Source organism: Rhinoderma darwinii, chromosome 3 (assembly GCF_050947455.1).
Source record: "Rhinoderma darwinii isolate aRhiDar2 chromosome 3, aRhiDar2.hap1, whole genome shotgun sequence".
NCBI classification, from domain to species: domain Eukaryota; kingdom Metazoa; phylum Chordata; class Amphibia; order Anura; family Rhinodermatidae; genus Rhinoderma; species Rhinoderma darwinii.
In genome coordinates, this window is record NC_134689.1 from 221,838,967 (window position 1) to 221,862,539 (window position 23,573).

Here is a 23,573-nt window from a genome sequence, read left to right on the forward strand (position 1 = left end):
ATTGGCATTATGGAAACGTCATAGATCAGCGAGCTCAGCAGTTTCTGGATTCTCGAGCACCTTCACCGTCTGCATGCAACAGCCAGCGGCTCCCTTACCAGCAGGGACGGAGTCGGATGACCCCTGTTCTTGAGATAAAGGTGGCTCTCACTTCTGCGACCCACATCTATCAGACATTTATGGCATATCCTGTGGATATGCCACAAATATCTGTCGTGAGACAACCCCTTTAAAGCTGGCATTTGAAATGCCAATGTCTTAAGATATTCCCCCCCACGGTGTAGAGAAATATGTGATTCTGCAAATTTCATCCAACACTTCGTTGTTTTCATGGAAAAATAGCTGCACAGTGAAACCTCTCTTGTTCTATCGTGTGACACAAAACTAATGACCATAGGGTAGATCATTACAAAAATAAGTCATAGAAGCACTTTCCCTAGTTCTTTATAAATTATATGAGGTACGAAAAAGTATTTTCTATTGCATAAAACATCACATGGACTGCAAATTCAAAGAATATGTAAGTTGTTTTTGCATTTCCCCCACCACTTTATGGTAATCTTCCTTCCATTAAAGTTATGTCGGTGAATCTGTACTGGGGCCCTGTAAGGCTATGTTCACACGGGGCGGATACGCTGCGTAAAAGTACACAGCGTATCTGCCCTGGGCACCGCAGGGAATTCCGGATGAAAAACTGCACCTAACTTTGGTGCAGTTCTTCGGGCAGAATGGCCGTTGCGGAAAACTGCTCGTAAAGAAAAAAAGTTTCATACTTGCGTAGCCATGGCGACGTGTCCATCTGTCATCCTGCAGCTCGGCCTCCTGTTCTGACTTTTTATCCCATGTGCCTGCTGCAGGCTGTGATTGGCTGCAGCGGTCATATGGGATGAAACGTCAAACCAGGAGGCCGGCCTGGATGAAGCAGCACAGAATTCTGGGTTTGTAAGAGATGTTTTTTTTATTTTATCCGAGTTGCGATTTTTGCAGCGGAATTGCAGCTTTTCCGCCTCAAAAATCCCAACATTGCTATTTGTTGCGGATTTTAACTTCCCAATGAATTCAATGGGGAAAATGCGCAACAAAAGGGCATCGATTACGCAAATACCATTGACATGCTGCGGATTAAAAAAACGCACCACAGGTCAATTTCTGAGCGGTTTTTTTCTGCTTATTTACGCAGCGTGTGGAAGAGATTTGTTTAAATCTCAGCCACTCTTGCTACTGTATTATGCTGCGGATTTTCCCACAACAAAATCCCTTGCGGAAAATCCACAGTAATTACGCTACGCGTGAACTTACCCTTATTATAACTGGGGGTTCGCTTTTTTGGTAATCTTGATTTGCAACAAATGAAACACAAAGAAAAACCTATAAACTGTTTTTGATTTTCCAGGAAACTCAGGAACTCTATGCAAGTCTTTATACCATGAAGTGGTTTTTCCAGTGCTTCCTGGATCGGGTAAATATGAACCGGAAACCGTTTCTGTATATTTCCATATTAGCATGTCACCACAAATTTACATTTACCTACATCTGCCCTTTGAATATAACCAATGAAAGTTTAAACAAGTGCAAATTTCCAGTAGTCTGCAAATCAGGGGAACAGCCTAATGTTGAAATATTAGATGTCCAAATCATGGGAGAGCTCTTTATCTGGAAATCTGTTCTCCCATAACAAAGGAGCACGATCTTGTACCACCAGTAACCGTGCCTATCCAGTGATAAAACATATGCAAAAAGCTCTGTCTTTTGGCACCCTGGCTTACCTCCATATAATGAGAAGGTATTCTGTTCTATGAGACATCCTCTTCAGGGATCCACACGATTTCTAAAAGGGTCATACAGAGGAGATATTTATTGGTGGATTACTCTAATTTCAACATCGAATGTGTTAGGAGAGTGGGTCTAACTACAATGTCATCTCCTGTCTGAGAAAACGGGTTGTATAGGTTGGATTTTAACAGGTCAAATCTTTTGTTTCCTGGCAGTGGTAAGCGGTGCCAGGACTGTCCCCTCCCCTGTTGAAAATACATGTCTGTTCAACCTAAACAAAACTTTTAAAAAACTTTTTACATGTCATAGTGACACGTCAGAAGTTTTAATCGGTGGAGGTCCGAGCACTGGAACCCCCACGATCACTTAAACAAAGTGGCATGAGCGCTGTGCTGTTTCTTTTCTGATAGGCTTTCCTTGGAAAGCCAAGCGAGCGGTGTATGGACTCATAGAATATTTAGCTCCTACGCTGCTCCAAGGAAAGCCGATCAGAAACTAAGTGGCACAGCGCACACCGGAGACCTTCTGCTGCTTTGTATTAGTGATCGGTGGGAGTTTCCATGCTCGGACCCCCACTGATTAAGCCTTCTGACGTGTCAATATGACATCAAAAGTGTTTTAGAAGTTTAGTTACCTTTTAATAGGATTTGGGGTACATAACTGTTGGCCAACCATTGCATCATATCTATGGCCAGCTTTATTGTTTTCTTTTATCCCAAGTCCGTCTGTTCTGGTGATTTTTACTTCCCTGCTCTGGATGCTCTCTACACACATATTCATCACTTTGTATATATATTATTGTATTAATGTCACCTGAACATGAGCTGAGCTTTCCTATCACCAGCACATTATTTAAAGCTTCTTGAGAAAAATAGGTTCCCTTTTCCATGTACACATTTGTCTTTCCATTCGTGGGGATTTGAAAGACTTCTTCAATTGCAGATTTCTAATTATACCCTTGTTAAAAACAATCTGAAGACTCTCATTGTCATTCTCAGACTGCACTAGAAGATCTTTTGCAGCATTGGTTATCTTGCCTACTTTCCCTAAGAATCCAGATCACCTCAAAGTTTCCTTTTTTTAATAAATTAAATAGATCCAAACTTTTTTATAGGCATCCTACCTATTTTTTTTCTTTTCTTATATAGATCTCTAAATTCCCTGCTTCCCGTTATACAGACCTACTGTTTGTGTATGTTTACCTCTTGAAGCATTTTTTTATTGCTCCAATGCATCTGAAGTTATAACTGAAAAAACTTTGCAATTAGTCTTAAAGGGAAGGTTCACCTTAACGACCTCCCACCCAGGGGCGTAACTAGGAAAGACTGGGCCCCATAGCAAACTTTTGACTGGGGCCCCCCTCCCCCGGGTGTCACACAACCCCCCCCCCCCTTGTAGATGGTGCCTTTTTTATAGCCCCCCCCTGTAGATAACGCCATACAGCCCCCCCTCTGTAGATGGCGCCTTTTTTATAGCCCCCCCCTGTAGATAACGCCATACAGCCCCCCCTCTGTAGATGGCGCCATACAGCCCCCCCTGTAGGGAACGCCATACAGCCCCCCCTGTAGAGAACGCCATACAGCTCCCCCCCTGTAGGGAACGCCATACAGCCACCCCCCCCTGTAGGGAACGCCATACAGCGTCCCCCCTCCCAAAAAAATGCGACCTACAGTGTGTCCTACAAAATACATGTATCCCCTCTCCACAGGATCTCCACAGGATAGGTGATACATGTGTGATCGCTGGCAGCGATAGGGAGAACGGGGGACTGAAAGTCCCCTGAACTTCTCCATGACAAACCTCGGACTTGCGGCGTCTGCGCAGCTCAATGAAAATGAAAGGAGCGCTGGTCACGCATGCGCACAAGCACGACCGGCGCTCCATTCATTTCTACGGAGCTGCCGACACAGACCCCGGAAGTCCGAGGTTTGTGATGATGAACTTCAGGGGACTTTCAGTCCCCCGTTCTCCCTATCAATGCCAGCGATCACATGTATCCCCTGTCCTGTGGAGATCCTGTGGAGAGGGGATACATGTCCTGTGGAGAGGGGATACATGTCTTTTGCTCTATTTTGATCCTTCAGGAACAGACACCGTTTAGCCATTTTTAGCACGTGTTAGTTAAATGGCTATAACTTTTTTATTTGTTGGGCTAACTACGTGATTTTTGCTACGTTTTTTCCGTAGACAATGCAGGTTTCATTTTTTATCGTTTTTATACACACCTTTTTTGCTATTTTAGAATTTTTATTCATAAAGTTTGAAAATAATAGTAAAAAAATAAGCTTTTTTACATTTCAGCTATTTATTTTTTTTGGGTAATAACCTAGTTTTACCCTAAAATAGACCTTTTATTTGTGATCGCCATTGTCTACCGTAAATTTTTATATATTACATGTCTATATTAGGGTAATTGGGTCAGCGCTAGCGTTACAACCATGATTGGCGGGGGGAACGTTTTTTTTTGGGGTGGGTATTTTATGTGTATTTACATTTTTTTTGCACTTTACTTTATTATTTTTTTATTACTATGGTCTGTCCCTCAAAGGTCAAAGAAGACCTTTGGGGAACTTGATATATATTTTTTCATTCTTTTACACCATGTTTTTCCACTGTAACTGGAGCTGCACAGCAGCCCCAGTTACAGGGGAAATCAGCCCTCTCATAGTGACGATTGTCACTAATAGGGCTGTGCTGGGTCTAGTAAGACCCAGCAGCAGTCTGCCACTAACGGCACCCGGCGATCATGTGACCAGTCACATGATCACCGGGAGGAATAGAGACAGCGCCGCTGCTGCTGTCTCTATTCCTGTACACAGCGCGTATTCAGCGCTGTGTAAAATGACATCGGAGAAGACAAGCAGCGAAAGCTGCTTCTATCCTCTCCTCAGGGTCCCCGGCAGTCACTGACAGCCGGAGACCCGACATTCAGCTGCCCGATCGCGCGGGCAGCAAGTTAAAACCCGAGCCGTAGAAAGTCTATGGCTCGGGTTTTAAGGACCCTGACCGCTGGCTGTAAAAATACAGCCAGCGGTCGGGAACCAGTTAATGGCAGAGCGGGGAGATACCTCCATGCTCTGCCGTAGTGTTCAGTGACGTCCCGCTGTAGCAGCCATAGCGGCTGCTAGCGGAGCCTGCGGCCATGCTACTGCTGCTACGGCGGTAGTTACGCCACTGCGCCCACCGTCTTTTGACGGCAGGCGGTGCAGGTGCTTAGTCTACAGCGACGTCTTTTGGCGTCACTGTAGAAGAGGCTCATGAACGCTCCTCTAAGCAGGAGCTGTAGCTTACAGCTCCTGATCTTAGAGCAGCTTCCTGAAGACAGCTGGGGTCGGAAAACATTCGGCTGTTTAACCCTTTGACCCTTAATGTGCGTGACCGCGGTATTATCAAAGAGAACTCCCCTCTTTGATCTTGTCAATGGAAACCCGGTGACGTGATCAAAGACCAGGGAATCCCTCTGCAGTCTGCCTTGGGGACCCAGAAAGGACCCCAGGGCTGTCTGTTCAGTAAGCGTGCTGTTCGGGCACACTATGTGCTGCCCTAACAGTAGCCTGTGTTAAAGTGACACAGTATAATGCATTAGCATGCAGGAGTATGCTAATACCTTATAAGTAAAAAATAAAGTTGTAAGTAAAGTTAGCCCTTAATGGGATTAAAAAAAAAAAAGTCCCAAAATAATATTTTGCATAAAATATATTTTATTGCCCCTACGTTACATAAAAACAAAAAAACAGGCACATTAGTAAGAAGTTGACACCACTCGTCAGTCTCTTTTGTACGAACAGACCTGTAAAGCAAAATGTGGGGCAGGAGTTTCTTAGCCAGCACTGTGGGCGGTTCTCCGCAAAGAGAAGTGTCAGTAATCTGTGAACAACATGTAGTGAGAGAGATGAAATTACGGCACTCCTCCGTTTGGCTCGTATTGTTTTTTTTATTGTGGCATCAAGCAAAAATAAAAGCGTAAAAGGGAGGACATAGCAGATTGCAGGTTACAGCAGGTAAAAACAAAAAACCTATACATATTGGGTGTCTACACGACCGTAATAACTTGAAGAATTAATTTGGCACGTTATTTAGTGTAAAAAGTGAATGGGATAAAAAATAAACAAGAAAAACAACTGCGGTCTATCGCTTTTTCCTAAATTCATGCCATAAAAATTATTTGTTTCTACCCCAAACTGCGAAAAAATAATACTATTTCTTAGCCACGTCAATGAAGAAATAAAAAAGTTATGGCTGCTGAAATGCAGAGAGGCAAAGACAGAAAAATTTAGCTGGTCAATAAGGCCTTTTCAGGCCCGGTCAAATATCTTTTGATATGTCAAAAGATGTTATTGATTGGGATTCTGTGTTCTGTGACCTCCCCCGATCACTAGAACTAAAGGACCATGGTAAGAGGTGCCCCTTTGTCTTCTGACTCCAGATTTTTGAAGATTTAAGAATCTGACTACAGACTAAGGCCTCATGCACACGACCGTAATTTTGAGCATGGTTGCCCCTTAGGCCTCTAGAGCATGTTTGCCCCTCCATACCATTGATTTGGTGGGGGCCACAGGACACAGGAAGTTAGAAGATATTATTGTGGGAGAGTCTCACATCTGCCAGTTATTGAAATGTGCTCATTAATTGCGAAGTTTCACATTGGTATTTTACCCTGTTCTGCATACAACGGCCATAAATTCAGGTTTATGATTCATATAGCATTTAGGTGAAGTTTTAGGCTATGTTTTGGTATTAGTTTATTAATAAATCCAGTGTGCACTGGCACAACCTTATGATGTTTTTCACCTACATAGACTCCTTTCACGCTAAACCTGAGGATATGGGACATCTACATACTTGAAGGAGATCGAATTCTTACTGCAATGTCCTACACAGTTTTGAAACTGCATAAAAGTAAGTTCATTTTAATAAGGTTGCTCCTTGTCTTAACTTGCTCAAAAAAGAGATGACAGCCCAGTGACACTTTATTTATTTTTTAGTCCAGAATTTGCTTTATTTTTGTTATTTATATAACCTAAATTTTTAGGTTATATTTAGCTTCTTGTCACATAGCAATCAAATGACAATTCTTTTTTTTTTTTTACGTAGACTGTAATATTCCGCAACATTTTAGCTAGTTTGGCACATCCTCAGTTTACCCTCTGTGAATTCAAACTCCCTCAAGGATTCCAATAGTTAGCAGATTGCAATTGCTTACTGCCAATGCTGCCAGCCTGTAGCCGAGTGCGCTGGCAACTGTTACTAAGTAAAACATCCAAAGTCAGGATGTATTTAGTCATTCAACTCCTGAATAGATAGATGTTGGAGATCCCTTAAAGGTACAGTTTTTTAATATACTCCTTAAATTTAAATAAATGGATTTTATTTTTGGATCTCTGAATTTGGAAGTTCAGGTTTAGCCTTATTATTATTATCTGTAGGTAAGGGCTTGGTCACATCAGCGTTCGCTTTCCGTTCCGGGGTTCCGTCAGAGGTTTCCGTCGTGGAACCCCGCAACGGAAAGTAAAACGGAAACCGCAGCTTCCGTTTGCATCATCATTGATATCAATGGTGACGGAAACTGGCCCTAAGTGCAATAAGAGCTGATTTCTTATGCTAAAGGGATATAATTGTTATAAACTGCAATAAACCAAACTTCCAATGAGACAAATGGAATAATTTAGTAACTGACACAAGTACACACGTGCTAAGTCAAATGAATGTCCAAAAGGGGGAATTCTGGAGATCAGATTTAACTTTTAAGGACCAGATTGTGCCTCATAGGTGTTGTCTGGTACAGAAAAACAAATGTTTTAATATCCTATTACATCATTGTGAGCCAGTAAAAGGGGAGACACTCATTCATGACCTCTACCAATTAGCCAGAGTGGCTACAGAGAGCATCTGAAGGACCTGGCATTTCCATGCTTTACATGGACAACCCATTGATTTCAAATGGCTATTATAATGCTTAATTTCCACTCTGGTGACTGCAAGATAATTGAGCACTTGCCATGTTTTCCCACAAGTTAGTCGTCTCTTCAGCGGTAACCCTGTGTTTAGTTTATTTTGGGGGAGCCTTTTTAACAAAAAGGGATTGTCCAAAGCAGCTTCACCCCCTCTACCCCCTGATTTCTGTTTGTCATGGCTTTTTTATGTGCCATTTTTTCCATCTGTCTCCCATCTGTCTCCCATCTGTCTCCCATCTGTCTCCCATCTGTCTCCCATCTGTCTCCCATCTGTCTCCCATCTGTCTCCCATCTGTCTCCCATCTGTCTCCCATCTGTCTCCCATCTGTCTCCCATCTATCTCCCATCTATCTCCCATCTATCTCCCATCTATCTCCCATCTATCTCCCATCTGTTGTAGTATAACTCCAGTTATATAAAACAAGAAACACCATGATAATTATGTAATAAACTTTATTAGCTGGTTGTCTCCTTTTTCTGTCTTGTCATGTAATGACATGGGATAGGATAGGACAGGAACCAGAGCTGCTTCATACACAGAACCATGCCTCTTCAACAGGAGACATCTTGTGAGTCAAGTAATCCATTTAGCAATGGGAATATTCCAATATATTTTTCATATTTCTTTTGGAAGACTTCAGTCGTTCTTCATTACATCTTTAACCCATGTACACTAATTTTAAAATGGTCCTGAAGCCTCCTGCTGGTTACACAAACAGCCTTGAATATATTATTTAACATGTAAGGCACAAAAGTGCTGTATTTTGAACATTTTTGTGTGTGTGACATTGTTAGCAATAGTTATATAGTTCACATATAGTTATAATAGAGTTCACACCTATATCTGTGTTATACATAATCTCTAGATCTCAATCTATATCATAAAATGTATATGAATATTATATATAGTAATGTATATTTTCATTGCTATTGTGTGTAGTTTTACTTCCGCTATTATCAGCCACAAAGAAAATCCGTTTATACAAGTGTGATCCTGGAGCTGCCGTGAAGTTAAAATTACCATTTCTAATACAGTCAGAGAGACAATTGTGTGATGTATGTCAAGAACAAATGGTGCTCTGCTCTCACTACTGAAATATGCATGCTCTTCCTATGCTGTAAAGGGGAAGATTACATGGCACAAAACTGAAGCTTTAAGATGTGTTTATTCATGGCTCCCATAGGGTGCAGTCCATTTCATCTCCGTGTAAAATGCGATGTCTTATGGGCATTGCTTAACCGTTATTAAGGGACAGCGAGTACATTGATTATGACAGTTACATGTGTGTATAATGCCGTGAGCAATTTTCTTCAATAAAACGTAATCCAGATCCAATGCTGTTTCATCAAAGGGAGTTATTATAGAAAAATGATTTAATCACTGTATGTAATTTTCATGCAAAGTATTCTGTGCAGTAACTGTTGAAATATAATATGGTAATTTGATATGTTATGTCCTCTGCCTGACATAGTTAGGAGTTCATTTTCCTTTTGCTTTATCATAAAATTAGCAATGATAAATTCTAACGTTTTTGTCTAAGATGCAGAATACAGGCTGCAGTTGAGAGAGAAGCCTGTATTGTGCTAATCAATGGTCCAAAAAGTTAATTATTAGAAGTTGCCTTGCTATTTATCGTTCTACAAGTGAACCTACACTTTAATATACAACGATACGTAATAAGGCTGTAAGTAAAGCTAAACTTTTTTTCCCCCCTCTATTCTTGAAACGGGTCTTTTCCATTCACTTTGAACAGTTTTTTTTTTTTCTCCATGGAATAAATTGTGGCTAAAAAGCACCTGCATAATTCAGTCTCTTTTATAAATGGTTAAAAGAGCTCACACTAAATTACCCATAATTATCGCGAAGACGCTCTTGCGTTTGATGAAATATGCAGACTTCTTATTCTCATTTGATTATATGCCTTGACTGCTCTGCCAGTATTTTATACCTTTCCTCAAACGAGAAGTGCGAAAATAGCAACTTTGGGCTTTCTCATCTATACAATATTTAATAGACCTATTCCCTTTATTTGATCAATAAAACAGGAACTGCACTGGACTCTCATTAAGGAATCTTCTTAACTGGTCTATCCACCCAGCAAGGGATAAATACAATCCCTGCTTCTCCCTTACTGTTTTACTGATTAAATAAAAAAGAAAAGATTTTGGTCTAAAGAATAAATTTTGGTCTAATATTCATACACATCTGTGATGGATATTGTTTACATTTGACTGCCGCTACTACGTATATATGTTAGAGATCCACCGATCACTGATGTATGTATTTCCCATTGTCCATTTAGAATGTGTTCCCTTATTGATTGATTGGATCACATCCGTTTTCTACTTTTTTTTTTTTTCCCGGTCGTTTACCCTCGATCCAGTTTAAACTCAAAAGCTTTTATTTGGATTTGAAACCTATTCCATGATGTCCCTTTTTAATGTTATATAGCTCTAGCATATTCTGGAGCACTGACAATGTAAAGTGAGAACATACAAACTACGTTAAGATGTTTTTTCGGCCAGATTTGAACCCACTATCCAAGCGCTAACCTCCAAGCTACACGTGTGATCCTGTAATGTAGTTTTACTATTATTTTTAATAAAATGATAAGCACGTTGTGGTTCTTACAGCTGTAAGATTGTGTGTTTTGGGGTACTGGGCTGCTTTCCATTTTATTAAAACCTGGGTAAGGGCAAAGTTTGACGTGAATTCCCCACAGACTATACCTGCTTTATTTGTTTGCCATATTAATGCTTCATAATGTGTGTTCCCGGTCTGTGTGTTTATTATGACTTTTTTATTTTAGGTCCACTGTGTTTTTAGGTTGAATGTCCTCACAATCAACACTTGGATGCATTCACAATGTGTTCTGTACAGGCTGGGAAGTGCCAGCGTCATTAATATGCTCTCCATAAAGCCATACGTTTTTGTTTTTTTTAATGAAGTTTTATTATTTAGCATTGTGTTTTTCACAGTATTGTTGTTCCCAGCTTAATTATTCATAAATAAGTAAATGCTAATAACACAAAAGTCATAATGATGCTTTTACTGCTATTGGAGCTTGTTATGTGATGGTCATTTTCTCTTCTCTTTACCTGCTCGTTTTGTTAATAAAAGTATAGTGAGTAACCTCATTGTGTTTTTGGTTCAGAATACTTAATGAAGCTGACTATGGAAGATCTAATAGAGTTCCTGCAGGAGAGCCTAGCTAAGAATTTTGGTTATGAAGATGACTATGTGATTGAACAACTCCAACTCTCAATGACAGAGCTTAGGCGAGCAAAACTTGATCTCCCCCCTCCAGGTAAGGAACTCCATAGGTCTCTGTGGATTTAGCTTTTTTTTTTTTTGCTGTGGAGAATGATGAAGATTAGGTTGGTACTTTAACCCCTCGCTCTGAGGGCCAATGGCATGACATGCCTTTCTGACTGTTTATACCACTGGAATTAAGTATAGCTAGGCATGCTTTAACAAATGAATGTGTTTATAGCCATCCTTTATTTTTGAATCCTGAAAGCTTATGAAAGTAGATTGTTTGGCAGGAAAAAAGATATGCAAAACATAATGTAGACAGCTGTCGGACGAGCGTGCATATTTATTGCCAGTAGCGTGACGCTTATCTACAGGGGAACAAAGGACTGGGCAGGCTAAAATCCAACAAGTCTAATCTTTTGTTCCTCAGACAGGAGCAGGGCTGTATTTACAGCTCCCGCTGCCCTAGACATTAAGCTTTAATACGCCCCCGTTTACACTCGCCAATTATCGTCCTGGTTTACTAGTTTCTGTACAATTGTGATCGGTCAGTGTTAACAAAGAAGATGATTAACAATAAAATCATAGTTATTGTTGATCATTTGTGATAACGGAAAAGTGATAGTTATCAGTGGTACGATTGATAAATGTGAATGCCATTGCTGCCTAGCGCACAACCAGGTCTTGTTGTTCAGTACTGTGAACTGTCTTCCCCAAGTCTCGTATGCTGTATTAGGGCCCTCCTATGTTGTGCCAAAATCTGGAAAATGTATACATAGATTAGCCCTACCCCCAAATAATAATAATAATACTGTGACTACATATTACCACTATACTGTGAGTGAGTAGATGACACCCCATGCCATGACTGGAAGACACCCCTATGCCATATAGTGGTCAGATATCACACAGGTAGTCTGTAGAGTATCACCTCTCCGCAGACTGGGCAAACTAATAAAATACTGATCAGAAGCAGTTAAAGCGGTTATGTGGGGATTAAAAATGATTAGGAGTATACTCACTGCAGTATGCGAGTACACTCACTAATATACATTTCTGTTCCTGGTCGCGCTGATTATGAGTTTTTAATGAATTTTTATAGCTCTGCCGGGGGACAGGAAGTCTAGTTGCACAACCTTCTTTGATGACAATACGACTCTTCGTCATGTGACCGGCCCCGCTGTACTCTATGTACTACTGCTACTGCTTGTACATAGAGTACAGCTGGGCAAGAACTGAGAACTCTAACAAACATCCCTGCAAAGTCTGGATGATTCCTGGAATGACTTATTTTTGAGGAATGCCACTAGCTCATAAGTTGACAAATGGTCAAGTAGTTGGTGAATTCTATCTTTCTATTTATCCATATTTCTATTTATTATTTGGCAATCCAGATAAGGGTAAATTTAAATTGTAATCTGGATTTATTCCAATTGTTTACTGACCACCTATATTTAATGCCACTTATCACACACCTTTTAAGAACCTATTTAAACCTTTCCAGTGATATTCATTGAGACTGCAGTATGTCTTTCTGTGGCAGTTGTTAATTGTGGGCATCGTATAATTTTGATAAATGAATATACCAAGGAGAGACAATGCTTAATACATTGTTTATTGGCAATAAGTCGCAATAAGGCAGATTATCCTAATGCTTGAATAACAGAATGCCCTTAAACACAGTTGAATATGAACAGTTATTGAGAAGAAAAAAAAACCTCATATCTGCTTTCCGTTTAAAGGGGATTTTAGAGACAACTCCTTTCAAAATGCGGGCGCAGCGACAACCGGCTGATCACCCTGGGTACCGCTGCCGGCACCCCTAACAAACAGCTGATTTTGCTGGGGGAAGCCGCAGGCTGACTGCTGCAGGGGATATGTAGTATTAATTGGCGGCCATTCAGATAAATGACCATCCTTGTAATACAAGGAAGTCTTGTGTCCGCCAAGACAGCAGCCGCTTGTACAGAGCGGCTCTCTATTCAGGCTCATAAAGCAGATTTCGAACTGGGGACCCCTCTCTTTAAAGTCCATGTGCCCTAATAAAGCATATGGACACGGGTTGTCTTCATGAGACAAGTAGTATACTTCTATCTTCATAATCACGTCTTCAATTTTTTGTCTTTTGGGTAATATTTATTTTTCCTTGTCTAAGTGTAAGGCCTCATGCACACGACCGCATTGGTTTTGCGGTACTCAAAACCACGTTGCGGTCTATCGGACTGCAAAAAACCTTTGTTGTGCATCAGTGTTTCATCAGGGCTCCCGGTTCCACAACAATTCGCCTTTATCGGTGAATCCACAAATCCGGACCATAAATTGACATGCAGTCTGGATTTACTCCCCATGCACGGATCCGCGTAGGCCACGGTTGTGTGCTTGGGACAATAGAAAAGAATGGGTCTGCGATTTATCTGCAAAATTGCGGCCGCAAAAGTATGGTAGTGTGTCTGAGGCCTAAATGAAGGTTGACGTTTTCTCCACCTGTCTTGCATCCTCAGTCAAATTCCCCTAGTCATTCTTCTCTACTATTAATTACATAAGAAGTTAGAGATTTTGCCAAATAAATCTTCGTACAAAAACAGGTTAAATACATGTTTCTTTGTCATTACTATAATTTGTTGGTTAATGTAAATTTCAGAAGCAGATCCTTGGAACCACCAGAGGAGATGATTCTAAGACCCACCCCCATCTATACAGATCATGTGCACATCCTGTTTTAATCACATTGTAGTCATCATTGTACACACAGAATAGATCATAAAAAGGTCTAGTAGATTTTTTTTTTAATTATCCCATAAGAAATAGACCCTAGAGCTAAAGGATTGGCTCCAAAGGTCTTCTGTTGGACCTTTGGGGCCAACTACTGTGTTAAAGCCTGGGCCCATCATCCTTGGAGCATGATCCTCCAGGTACGCTGGTGGGCCAATCCAACCCTGATGATCAGGTACACTTATTCCTTAGTAGCTTCCATAATGATGTGTGATTTACACGGTTTGCTTCGGTCAATGAATGGTCCGGTTGGCTAACGTCTTAAATTTCATGCCCTTCCCAGTTATCCATGGTGTATCAACAAAGATATGTATCAAAAGGAAAATGTGGGCAGCACAGTAGAACAAAGCACCTCCAGGGTATCTGGGTGCAGGTCTCCAGGGATTCGACTTGTAAATCCCCAAATGTAGACAAAAAATGGAAAGAGAGGCAGCACTCCACAGGTCAACATAGAATAAATTTATTCACCCATCAGTGAAAGAGATACAACGTTTCAGCTGCTCAATGCAGACAAAGGCTGCATTGAGCAGCTGAAACGTTGTATCTCTTTTTCACTGACGGGTGAATAAATTTATTCTATCTTAATCTGTGGAGTGCTGCCTCTCTTTCCATTTTTTGTCAACAAAGATATGTGGTTGTTTGTTAAAAAGGCAGTTGATTATGTTAGATTGCTGGGGACCTTGTACTGGCCTGTGGTATAGGTAGAATTGTACAGTAGCATGCACGTTTTATTCACCATGCTTTCCTAAAGGGGTTTGCCCATCAGGGGCAATTATGGCATATCCACAGGATATGCCATAAATGTCAGATAGCAGCAGGTCCCACCTATCTCTAGAACGGGGCTCCCTAAACCCCATTCTACCTTTCTCTGTTCCCGCTGCCACCTGTAATTTCCGACCATGTGATCCGAAAACAATTTGTCGATGTATGTATCTTATTTTTTTTACTAATTGCCCATATACTAGCTTCTGTACATGCTCCATGCACGGGTTGACGCCCTCCTTTTTGTATTGTAGGACTCATTTTTAACCTCTTGTATACACTTTTCTAATTAAAGTAATTTTTTTTCTACTTTCTTTTTCTACATTTGTGCGTTAATTGACCTTTTTTTGTAGGTAGTGTACAGAAATTAAATGTGAATAGACTAGAAAATTGAGTGCCACATCACTTGAACATAATGTTTCTCTGCAAAGTGCTCCCTCCATTTGATGATAAAATCCATACGGCTCGTCTCATTTTTTTTTCAGGGACTTCCAAGAAGATGTTAACACGAAAACAAAAACAATAGAACAAAGCTTAATAAAATCTGTAAAAATGTAATAAAATTAGCAAAAATACAAAATGAAAGGCAGGTGGCCAAGGATAGTAAAACAAATCCTAAAAAATTCTTCAAGCATATAAATGCAAAAAAGCCAAGGTCTGAACATGTAGGACCCCTAGATAATGGTAATGGGGAGTTGATCACAGGGGATCAAGAGAAGGCAGAGTTACTAAATGGGTTCTTTAGCTCTGTATATACAACTGAAGAAAGAGCAGCTGATGTAGTCGGTGCCAGTGCTGTTAATATATCAGTTGATATACTGAATTGGATGAATGTAGATATGGTCCAAGCTAAATTAAATAAAATAAATGTGCACAAGGCTCCGGGACCAGATGGGTTACACCCTAGAATTCTTAAAGAGCTTAGTTCAGTTATTTCTGTCCCCCTTTTCATAATATTCAGAGAATCTCTAGTGACTGGTATAGTGCCTAGGGACTGGCGCAGGGCAAATGTGGTGCCTATTTTCAAAAAGGGCTCTAGGTCTTCCCCGGGTAATTATAGACCAGTAAGCTTAACATCAATTGTGGGGAAAATGTTTGAGGGGCTATTGAGGGACTATATACAGGATTATGTGACAATAAATAGCATTATAAGTGACAGCCAGCACGGTTTTACTAAGGACAGAAGTTGTCAAACTAACCTAATCTGTTTTTATGAAGAGGTGAGCAGAAGTCTAGACAGAGGGGCCGCTGTGGATTTAGTGTTTTTGGACTTTGCAAAGGCATTTGACACTGTCCCCCATAGACGCCTAATGGGTAAATTAAGGACTATAGGTTTAGAAAATATAGTTTGTAATTGGATTGAGAATTGGCTCAAGGACCGTATCCAGAGGGTTGTGGTCAATGATTCCTTCTCTGAATGGTCCCCGGTTATAAGTGGTGTACCCCAGGGTTCAGTGCTGGGACCACTATTATTCAACTTATTTATTAATGATATAGAGGAAGGGATTAATAGCACTATTTCTATTTTTGCAGATGACACCAAGCTATGTAATATAGTTCAGACTATGGAAGATGTTCATGAATTACAGGCAGATTTAAACAAACTAAGTGTTTGGGCGTCCACTTGGCAAATGAAGTTTAATGTAGATAAATGTAAAGTTATGCATCTTGGTACCAACAACCTGCATGCATCATATGTCCTAGGGGGCGCTACACTGGCGGATTCACTTGTTGAGAAGGATCTGGGTGTACTTGTAAATCATAAACTCAATAACAGCATGCAGTGTCAATCAGCTGCTTCAAAGGCCAGCAAGATATTGTCGTGTATTAAAAGAGGCATGGACTCGCGGGACAGAGATGTAATATTGCCACTTTACAAAGCATTAGTGAGGCCTCATCTAGAATATGCAGTTCAGTTCTGGGCTCCAGTTCATAGAAAGGATGCCCTGGAGTTGGAAAAAATACAAAGAAGAGCAACGAAGCTAATAAGGGGCATGGAGAATTTAAGTTATGAGGAAAGATTGAAAGAATTAAACCTATTTAGCCTTGAAAAAAGAAGACTAAGGGGGGACATGATTAACTTATATAAATATATTAATGGCACATACAAAAAATATGGTGAAATCCTGTTCCTTGTAAAACCCCCTCAAAAAACAAGGGGGCACTCCCTCCGTCTGGAGAAAAAAAGGTTCAAGCTGCAGAGGCGACAAGGCTTCTTTACAGTGAGAACTGTGAATTTATGGAATAGCCTACCGCAGGAGCTGGTCACAGCAGGGACAGTAGATGGCTTTAAAAAAGGGTTAGATAATTTCCTAGAACAAAAAAATATTAGCTCCTATGTGTAGAAATTTTTCCTTCCCTTTTCCCTTCCCTTGGTTGAACTTGATGGACATGTGTCTTTTTTCAGCCGTACTAACTATGTAACTATGTAACTATGTAACTATGTAACTATGTAACCTTTAGCCTTTATTAAACATTTAACAATCTTGTGTTTCTTCCCCACCTGGGATGCTCTTTGGGGGCAGAATGTAGACAACAATAGAATGGATTTGAAGTGGCCTAGAACGTGTTCTTCTAACATCTACTGCTGTATACCTCCTAGAATATTTCTTGTTTTGTATGGTGCGGTAGATATGTTTGTGTGTGTGTGTGTGTATGTATATGTGTGTATATATGTATATATGTTCACACTTTCTGCTCTATTTGTAGGCATTTTCAAGTATAGTAGCTTATTCCCATAGCAGCCTTAGTATAGAGGCATAAGAGGCTTTGATTTCACTTGCAATTTTCAACACATTATTTTTCATTATAATGACTGCTAAATGCTGCAGCAGGATGTCAATTTTTTATCACTGCAGAAAGCAGGTGCTTTCTCGTGACATTTAACTAAAATAAAGCAATGCCTGCCCTTTCTTTAGACTTAATCCATGCTGTGATAGTTAAAGGAGTACTCGTTCTAAAGGAAGTGATTTTTCAAGCAGAACAATTTGAGCTAAGGCACATTTTTTTTTCTAACCTCTTGCTTTTCTGCACTTGAATATTGTATGCATATTTCACCATTGTTGTAGACCACAAATTGCGCTAGGATGTGTTTAAAAAAATTCAGAAAACATTAAAACTAAAAAAAAAACGTACTGAAGATGCATTAAAAATAATGAGCTTCACTTATTATATAACTTCACACCCTACTAGATCCTTGAAATGTAAAGTTTTTTTGTTTTAGGGGGGGGGGGGCGGTATGAGAGGCTTATTGCAACCAACAAAGCAGAGGTTGCAGTCAATAAATTTCAGCTAGGCTGTTTAACCATGAACCTGTAATTAATAGAGCTGGAAAAAGCTTCAAAATATACTGACTAAAGAGTGTTTGGTAGTAATGCCACTAGGGGGCAGTATGCAACCATAGAATAAAGCGATCAAAAATATATATTTTTTTCTGTGTGCGTGAGTGTGTTCATATCTCTGCTGGATTCTGTGTGTTTTTAACTTGTCCTCCATTATTATGACTATGAACTGCTTTCATCTTGTATGTCCTGTTTGTGTATTGTCCTATTACTGTTCTCAGCTCAGGGGTCTTCTCTGTAGATGTGATGTAACATTGGCTATGAGAGTGTTGTGTTCTGCTGGGGGCTCGAATACATTGCACACCCCTCATAAAAAGAGACATAAAGATCTCTTTATACCTGGCATACTGGTGGGAGAAATGCTTTCTGGGCAGAGGAAGGGGCATTCCTTTTCCCAAACTTTGTTAGTGGACACTCCCGTAGAATCTAGGCTGGTAAGCAGAAGAATCGGTAGGGTTGTAAGTCGTGCACACCCCTACCCACCCATTGGCTGTTTTAAATTAGGATAGTGTGTGTGTGTGTGTCTGTGTGTGTGTGTGTGTGTGTTAGTTGTGCTAGTTGTGCTTTGGAAGCAGGCAGGATTTGCTTCTACTGCCAAATCATGGGGCCACAGTGAAGATGTCTAGAGACAGGGATCCTCTGCTATGATTAACTAGTGATGTGCAACTGGTCCCCGTTGTTGAGACCTTTTTACCAGAATAAATTTGTTATTTTAGATTTTGTATATAATAGTTTAGATCCACCTGGATTGTCTGGCTGCTGTATAAAGAACCCTCAAGCAGTTTTGTGCCATAGCTTTCGGTACGACCGTTTGCCATTGGGTATACATATACAAATAAGTAGTCTCTTATAGGCTTTGGGCAGCACTGTTTGACATTGAGGACCCAAACGTGTTCTATGCCTAATTGTTACTCATGGATCGGACGTGTCCTTTGCAGCCAACATCAAACTTGCACTCATCTAAGGCCTCGTTCACACCTGCGTTGGGTTCCCGTTCTGACGTTCCGTCGGAACTTTGTCAGAATGGGACCCTGAACAGACTCAAACTGACACATACGGGAAACCAGAGGTTTCCGTTTTCATATCCATTGATTTCAATGGTGACGGATCCGGTGCCCATGATTTCCGTTTGTCTCTGTTATGCACCGGACCCGTCGTTTTGCCGGAAGCAATAGCGAAGCAATGAACGAGGCCTTAACAACAAACAGAGTTTGTTGCGGTCTCCGTTAGAATTTATTCACAAACTTCTATGGTCCGGCATAGATTCAGTGTTAGGCCCCATGCACACGAACGTATTTTTGTGGCCGCAATTCACCCGCACATCTGCGGGTGAATTGCAGCCCGATTCATTTCAATGGGCCCATACACACGACCATGGTTTCCACGGTCCGTGCATTGTCCAGGAGCCTGGACCGCAAAAAGAATGGACATGTCTTATTACAGCTGTGTTTTGCGGTCCAGGCTCAAAGAAATGAATGCACGCGGCCATGTGCATGGCCCGCGATTTGCGGGCGGCCACGGCCGACCCTCCGCGGCCGGCCGAGCCGCAAGTCACGGCCCGTGCACACCACTACGGTTGTGTGCATGAGGCCTTAGGGTATGTTTTCACACACAGTCCGAAACGTATGAAAATACGTAGCTGTTTTCAAGGGAAAACAGCTCCTGATTTTCAGACGTTTTTTAAGACACACTGGATTTTCGCGGCATTTTTCACGGACGTTTTTGGAGCGGTTTTTAATAGTCTATGAAAAACAGCTCCAAAAAAAGACCTGCACTTTTTTGTGGCCCACGTTATTTCCATTGCAATCAATGGGCAGATGTTTGGAGGCGTTCTGCTTCAGTTTTTTCGTGCGTTTACAGCCCGAAAAACGTCCGAAAATAGGCTGTGTGAACATACCCGTACCCTTTTAGAGTTGAAGTGATGAAAACGTATAATTATACAAGCCGCCAGCAAGAGGCTGGCCAGGACCCAGGGCATGAATGTGGTTGGTGAGGTAAGTCAGTCTTTGCAGTTAGAGTGGGGGCCGGTAAAAGGAACCGGGGAGGACTTGGTGTTTCCCTGATTTTGTTATATCATAAGATTTCTTTGCATAGTAAATATACTGAATTTATGTTGTGGAACCCCTCTGAATATCTTACTATAATTTCTTTGTGAGTTTTACCTACAGACTTGCTGGATTTTTGAGCTCAGGTGTTAAATCTGACTTTACGTGGTATTTAAATTCCAAAATCAGCATAAACCATGGAAAGTAGGAGGCAAGCTTAAGATAAACTCCTGAAAGAACTGCAGGAGTGACATTATTAACAAAGGGGACATACATTTAAATACCAACCAAGACAAAGATGGATTATATTAAAATGCTTTGTTTTAGAAGGGTGCTACTGGCTTTGGAATTTTTTTCCCTCGTCATTTTAACAATTATATCTGGAATATACTTGAGAGAAAACATACTGAATAATTAACATTCCAGCAAAAATTAACCCAACCACGCAGAACTTCCTAAGATCATGGCATGTTTATGCTGTTTCAGTAATCGTTCCAGTAAATAGAGGGTATAAAGGCATTGTATTTCCTTAGACCTACAAAGTACAGTAAAAAATTGTGTAGTACCGTGTTAGCCAGAGACTATATGAAATGTTAAATACTTTTGTGTCAAAAAAGACAAAAGTATAATAGGTATGATACCTTTATTGGCTAACCATAAAAGTTCTATATGCAAGCTTTCAGAGCGCAGAGGCTCCTTCTTCAGGCAGTTTACAAATGAATGACTTAGAAAAAAGCACAACATTTAGATGTTACACAAAGACAATTAGTACATGAGGTGATACATCATTAAGATAAGCCGGGGCAATAAAACTGAGGTTATAGGGGTGATGACTTAGGAGTTAAGGCATCTGGAGTCAGTCTGATGGGGGACGTGACGTGTGTCCATGTAGTGGCTCATAAATCCTGGTGTTAGATTGAGGCCTTGTGTCAATGACTGGAATTTTATCATCATCTTGAATTCCCAAATTTTTCTTTCTCTGTTAAAATGACCCTTCAGAATGAGTACCTTTAAATCTGCCAAACTGTGGTCTGGTCCAGAGAAGTGTTTTCCCACGGGTGTATCCACCTCCTGTTTTATTGTATGTCTGTGAAGATTCATCCTGGTTTGTAGTTTTTGTATTGTTTCTCCAATGTAGATTCCTTTATTGATGCACCTTGTACACAGGATCATGTACACTACATTGGAGGATGTACAGGAGAACGTGCCAGTGATTTTATAGTCCTGCTGCGTGTTTGGTATCTGGATGGTGTTTGATGACCAGATGTTGGTACAGGTCTTGCATTTTCTACTGTTGCAAGGAAAAGTGCCAGTCTCTGATGGTGGTGATTACTGCTGATCTCCAACCTATATTTAACAAAGACAATAAACTGAAGGAAATATTCCCAGATTTACCACTCCTTGCCTACAAACAGCCACCAAACCTAAGGAATCTCCTGGTCAGAAGTGCCCTCTCACCACCATCAGAGACTGGCACTTTTCCTTGCAACAGTAGAAAATGCAAGACCTGTACCAACATCTGGTCATCAAACACCATCCAGATACCAAACACGCAGCAGGACTATAAAATCACTGGCACGTTCTCCTGTACATCCTCCAATGTAGTGTACATGATCATGTGTACAAGGTGCATCAATAAAGGAATCTACATTGGAGAAACAATACAAAAACTACAAACCAGGATGAATCTTCACAGACATACAATAAAACAGGAGGTGGATACACCCGTGGGAAAACACTTCTCTGGACCAGACCACAGTTTGGCAGATTTAAAGGTACTCATTCTGAAGGGTCATTTTAAAAACAACAGAGAAAGAAAAATTTGGGAATTCAAGATGATGATAAAATTCCAGTCATTGACACAAGGCCTCAATCTAACACCAGGATTTATGAGCCACTACATGGACACACGTCACGTCCCCCATCAGACTGACTCCAGATGCCTTAACTCCTAAGTCATCACCCCTATAACCTCAGTTTTATTGCCCCGGCTTATCTTAATGATGTATCACCTCATGTACTAATTGTCTTTGTGTAACATCTAAATGTTGTGCTTAGACCTACAAAAAATGTTATCTTGATATGTTTTACATAGAACAAAAATTCTAGCACCACAACAATGTTGAATGTATTTTACGTTAAAAGATTTATCATTTTAGATCAAGTAAAATAAAATTTGGATATAAGGTTTATTGGGGAACAAATGATTCCATAACTGGAAAATGTAAGGTTATGGTTTCTGAATGCAATTACTGCCTGGAAATGTTTATTCCCCGAAGCGGCACTGAAGTGAGCACTAGCTGTGAATTATTGCTGAAATTAACTGGCTAAATCTAGCTTTTGTAGATCTGTTTTTCAATATAATATTGCTTATTGCAACACATTGGTCTAAGATCACAATGAGCATTCCTCTTGTGTAAAGCCTTATAACAATCTCTTCAGCTGCTTTGGAGTAAGGGTGGACTACACGGGTTACATATGCTGAGTAGCATCCTTTCTTCGCTTTAGCTATCACATCCACACTTCTCTACATCTCGTACTAGTCTTACTCTAGAAGTATGAGTGCTTTAACAGCATTTCTGGCATTTTATTAAATGAATTTCAATATTTTAAAGGGATTCTACACTATAATTAATATTACTATAAATAATTCTGCAATCCAAATGAGGTGAAACAATTAATATACACCTCAAAGGGGGTAACCATGTAACAGTTGCTGTTACAAAATAACGTATTTAGCATTAAAAATTAAGCAAGCTGCCTCTCAGCAAGACTTGCAATATCTGCTTAGAGGCAGAATCAGAACTTGGTGTATATTAGAAGGTTGTATGCTGTCCAAAAATCAGCCTTTGCAGCATTACTTGATTATAATATAGCATCCTTTTAATGATCTCCTTCCAGTTTTGTAAATATATTCCGAATTACAACTTGGCATTTATTTATTTTTTTATTCATTTTATTACTTAAGTTGCTTATCAATAAATCTAGGAACAGGTAACCCTTTGACTCTAGCATCCTACAGTAGCAAGGGAGAAACACACCATTGCTATGAGTTGTACAAATCTGGAAATGCAGCGGTAACCTTACCTTTTTGTGTATCTCCCTTTTGAGATATACATAGATTTTATTTATTTATATATATATATATATATATATAAAAAATTATTATTTTTTATTTTTTTTCAATACTCCTCTCTGATCAAAGAGCAGTGCAGCTAGAAAAGATCGAAGGGCAGTCGAAGGGGAAATTTTTACTATCGTATGTGTATGGAGCTTAGGCTACCGAATGCCACCAAAACAGTTATCTGGTTTTCTAACATATTGTAAATCTAAACCTGAGTTCAACTATTCTAAAAGGGTAGGGCTCCATAGCGACACAGGGTTTCCCACAAGTTTTGGGAAAATCATGGAATTCTAGCAACCGAGCTCAATGAGAGAAAAGTTTGCGGGTGACTTACAACCATCGCAAGAATTTTGACCATGTCGAAATTCTTAAAATTGTTGCACAACTTTTCTATAGATTAGGGAAACATTGAGGTCTGGACCACCGTGTTAGCGTGAAGCCCTAGACTCAAAAAGTGCCAACAGATTTTATTTATAAAGCTTGATACAGTTTCATATAGTAATATTTCCAAGATTTTGCTTACTATTGCGGCGTTTTTTTTGTCCT

At 40.2% G+C, this 23,573-nt stretch overlaps 1 protein-coding gene across 2 annotated transcripts in view; it reads left to right on the forward strand.

Moving 5' to 3' along the window:
* USP6NL (USP6 N-terminal like) overlaps window positions 1–23,573 on the forward strand; it is a 147,761-nt gene that overhangs the window by 121,067 nt on the left and 3,121 nt on the right. For both annotated transcript variants that reach the window (XM_075857432.1, XM_075857433.1), the window contains exons 11-13: window positions 1,394–1,459; window positions 6,573–6,672; window positions 10,883–11,035. In XM_075857432.1, coding sequence (XP_075713547.1) covers window positions 1,394–1,459; window positions 6,573–6,672; window positions 10,883–11,035 — 319 coding nt within the window. The remainder of the gene's footprint in view (window positions 1–1,393; window positions 1,460–6,572; window positions 6,673–10,882; window positions 11,036–23,573) is intronic.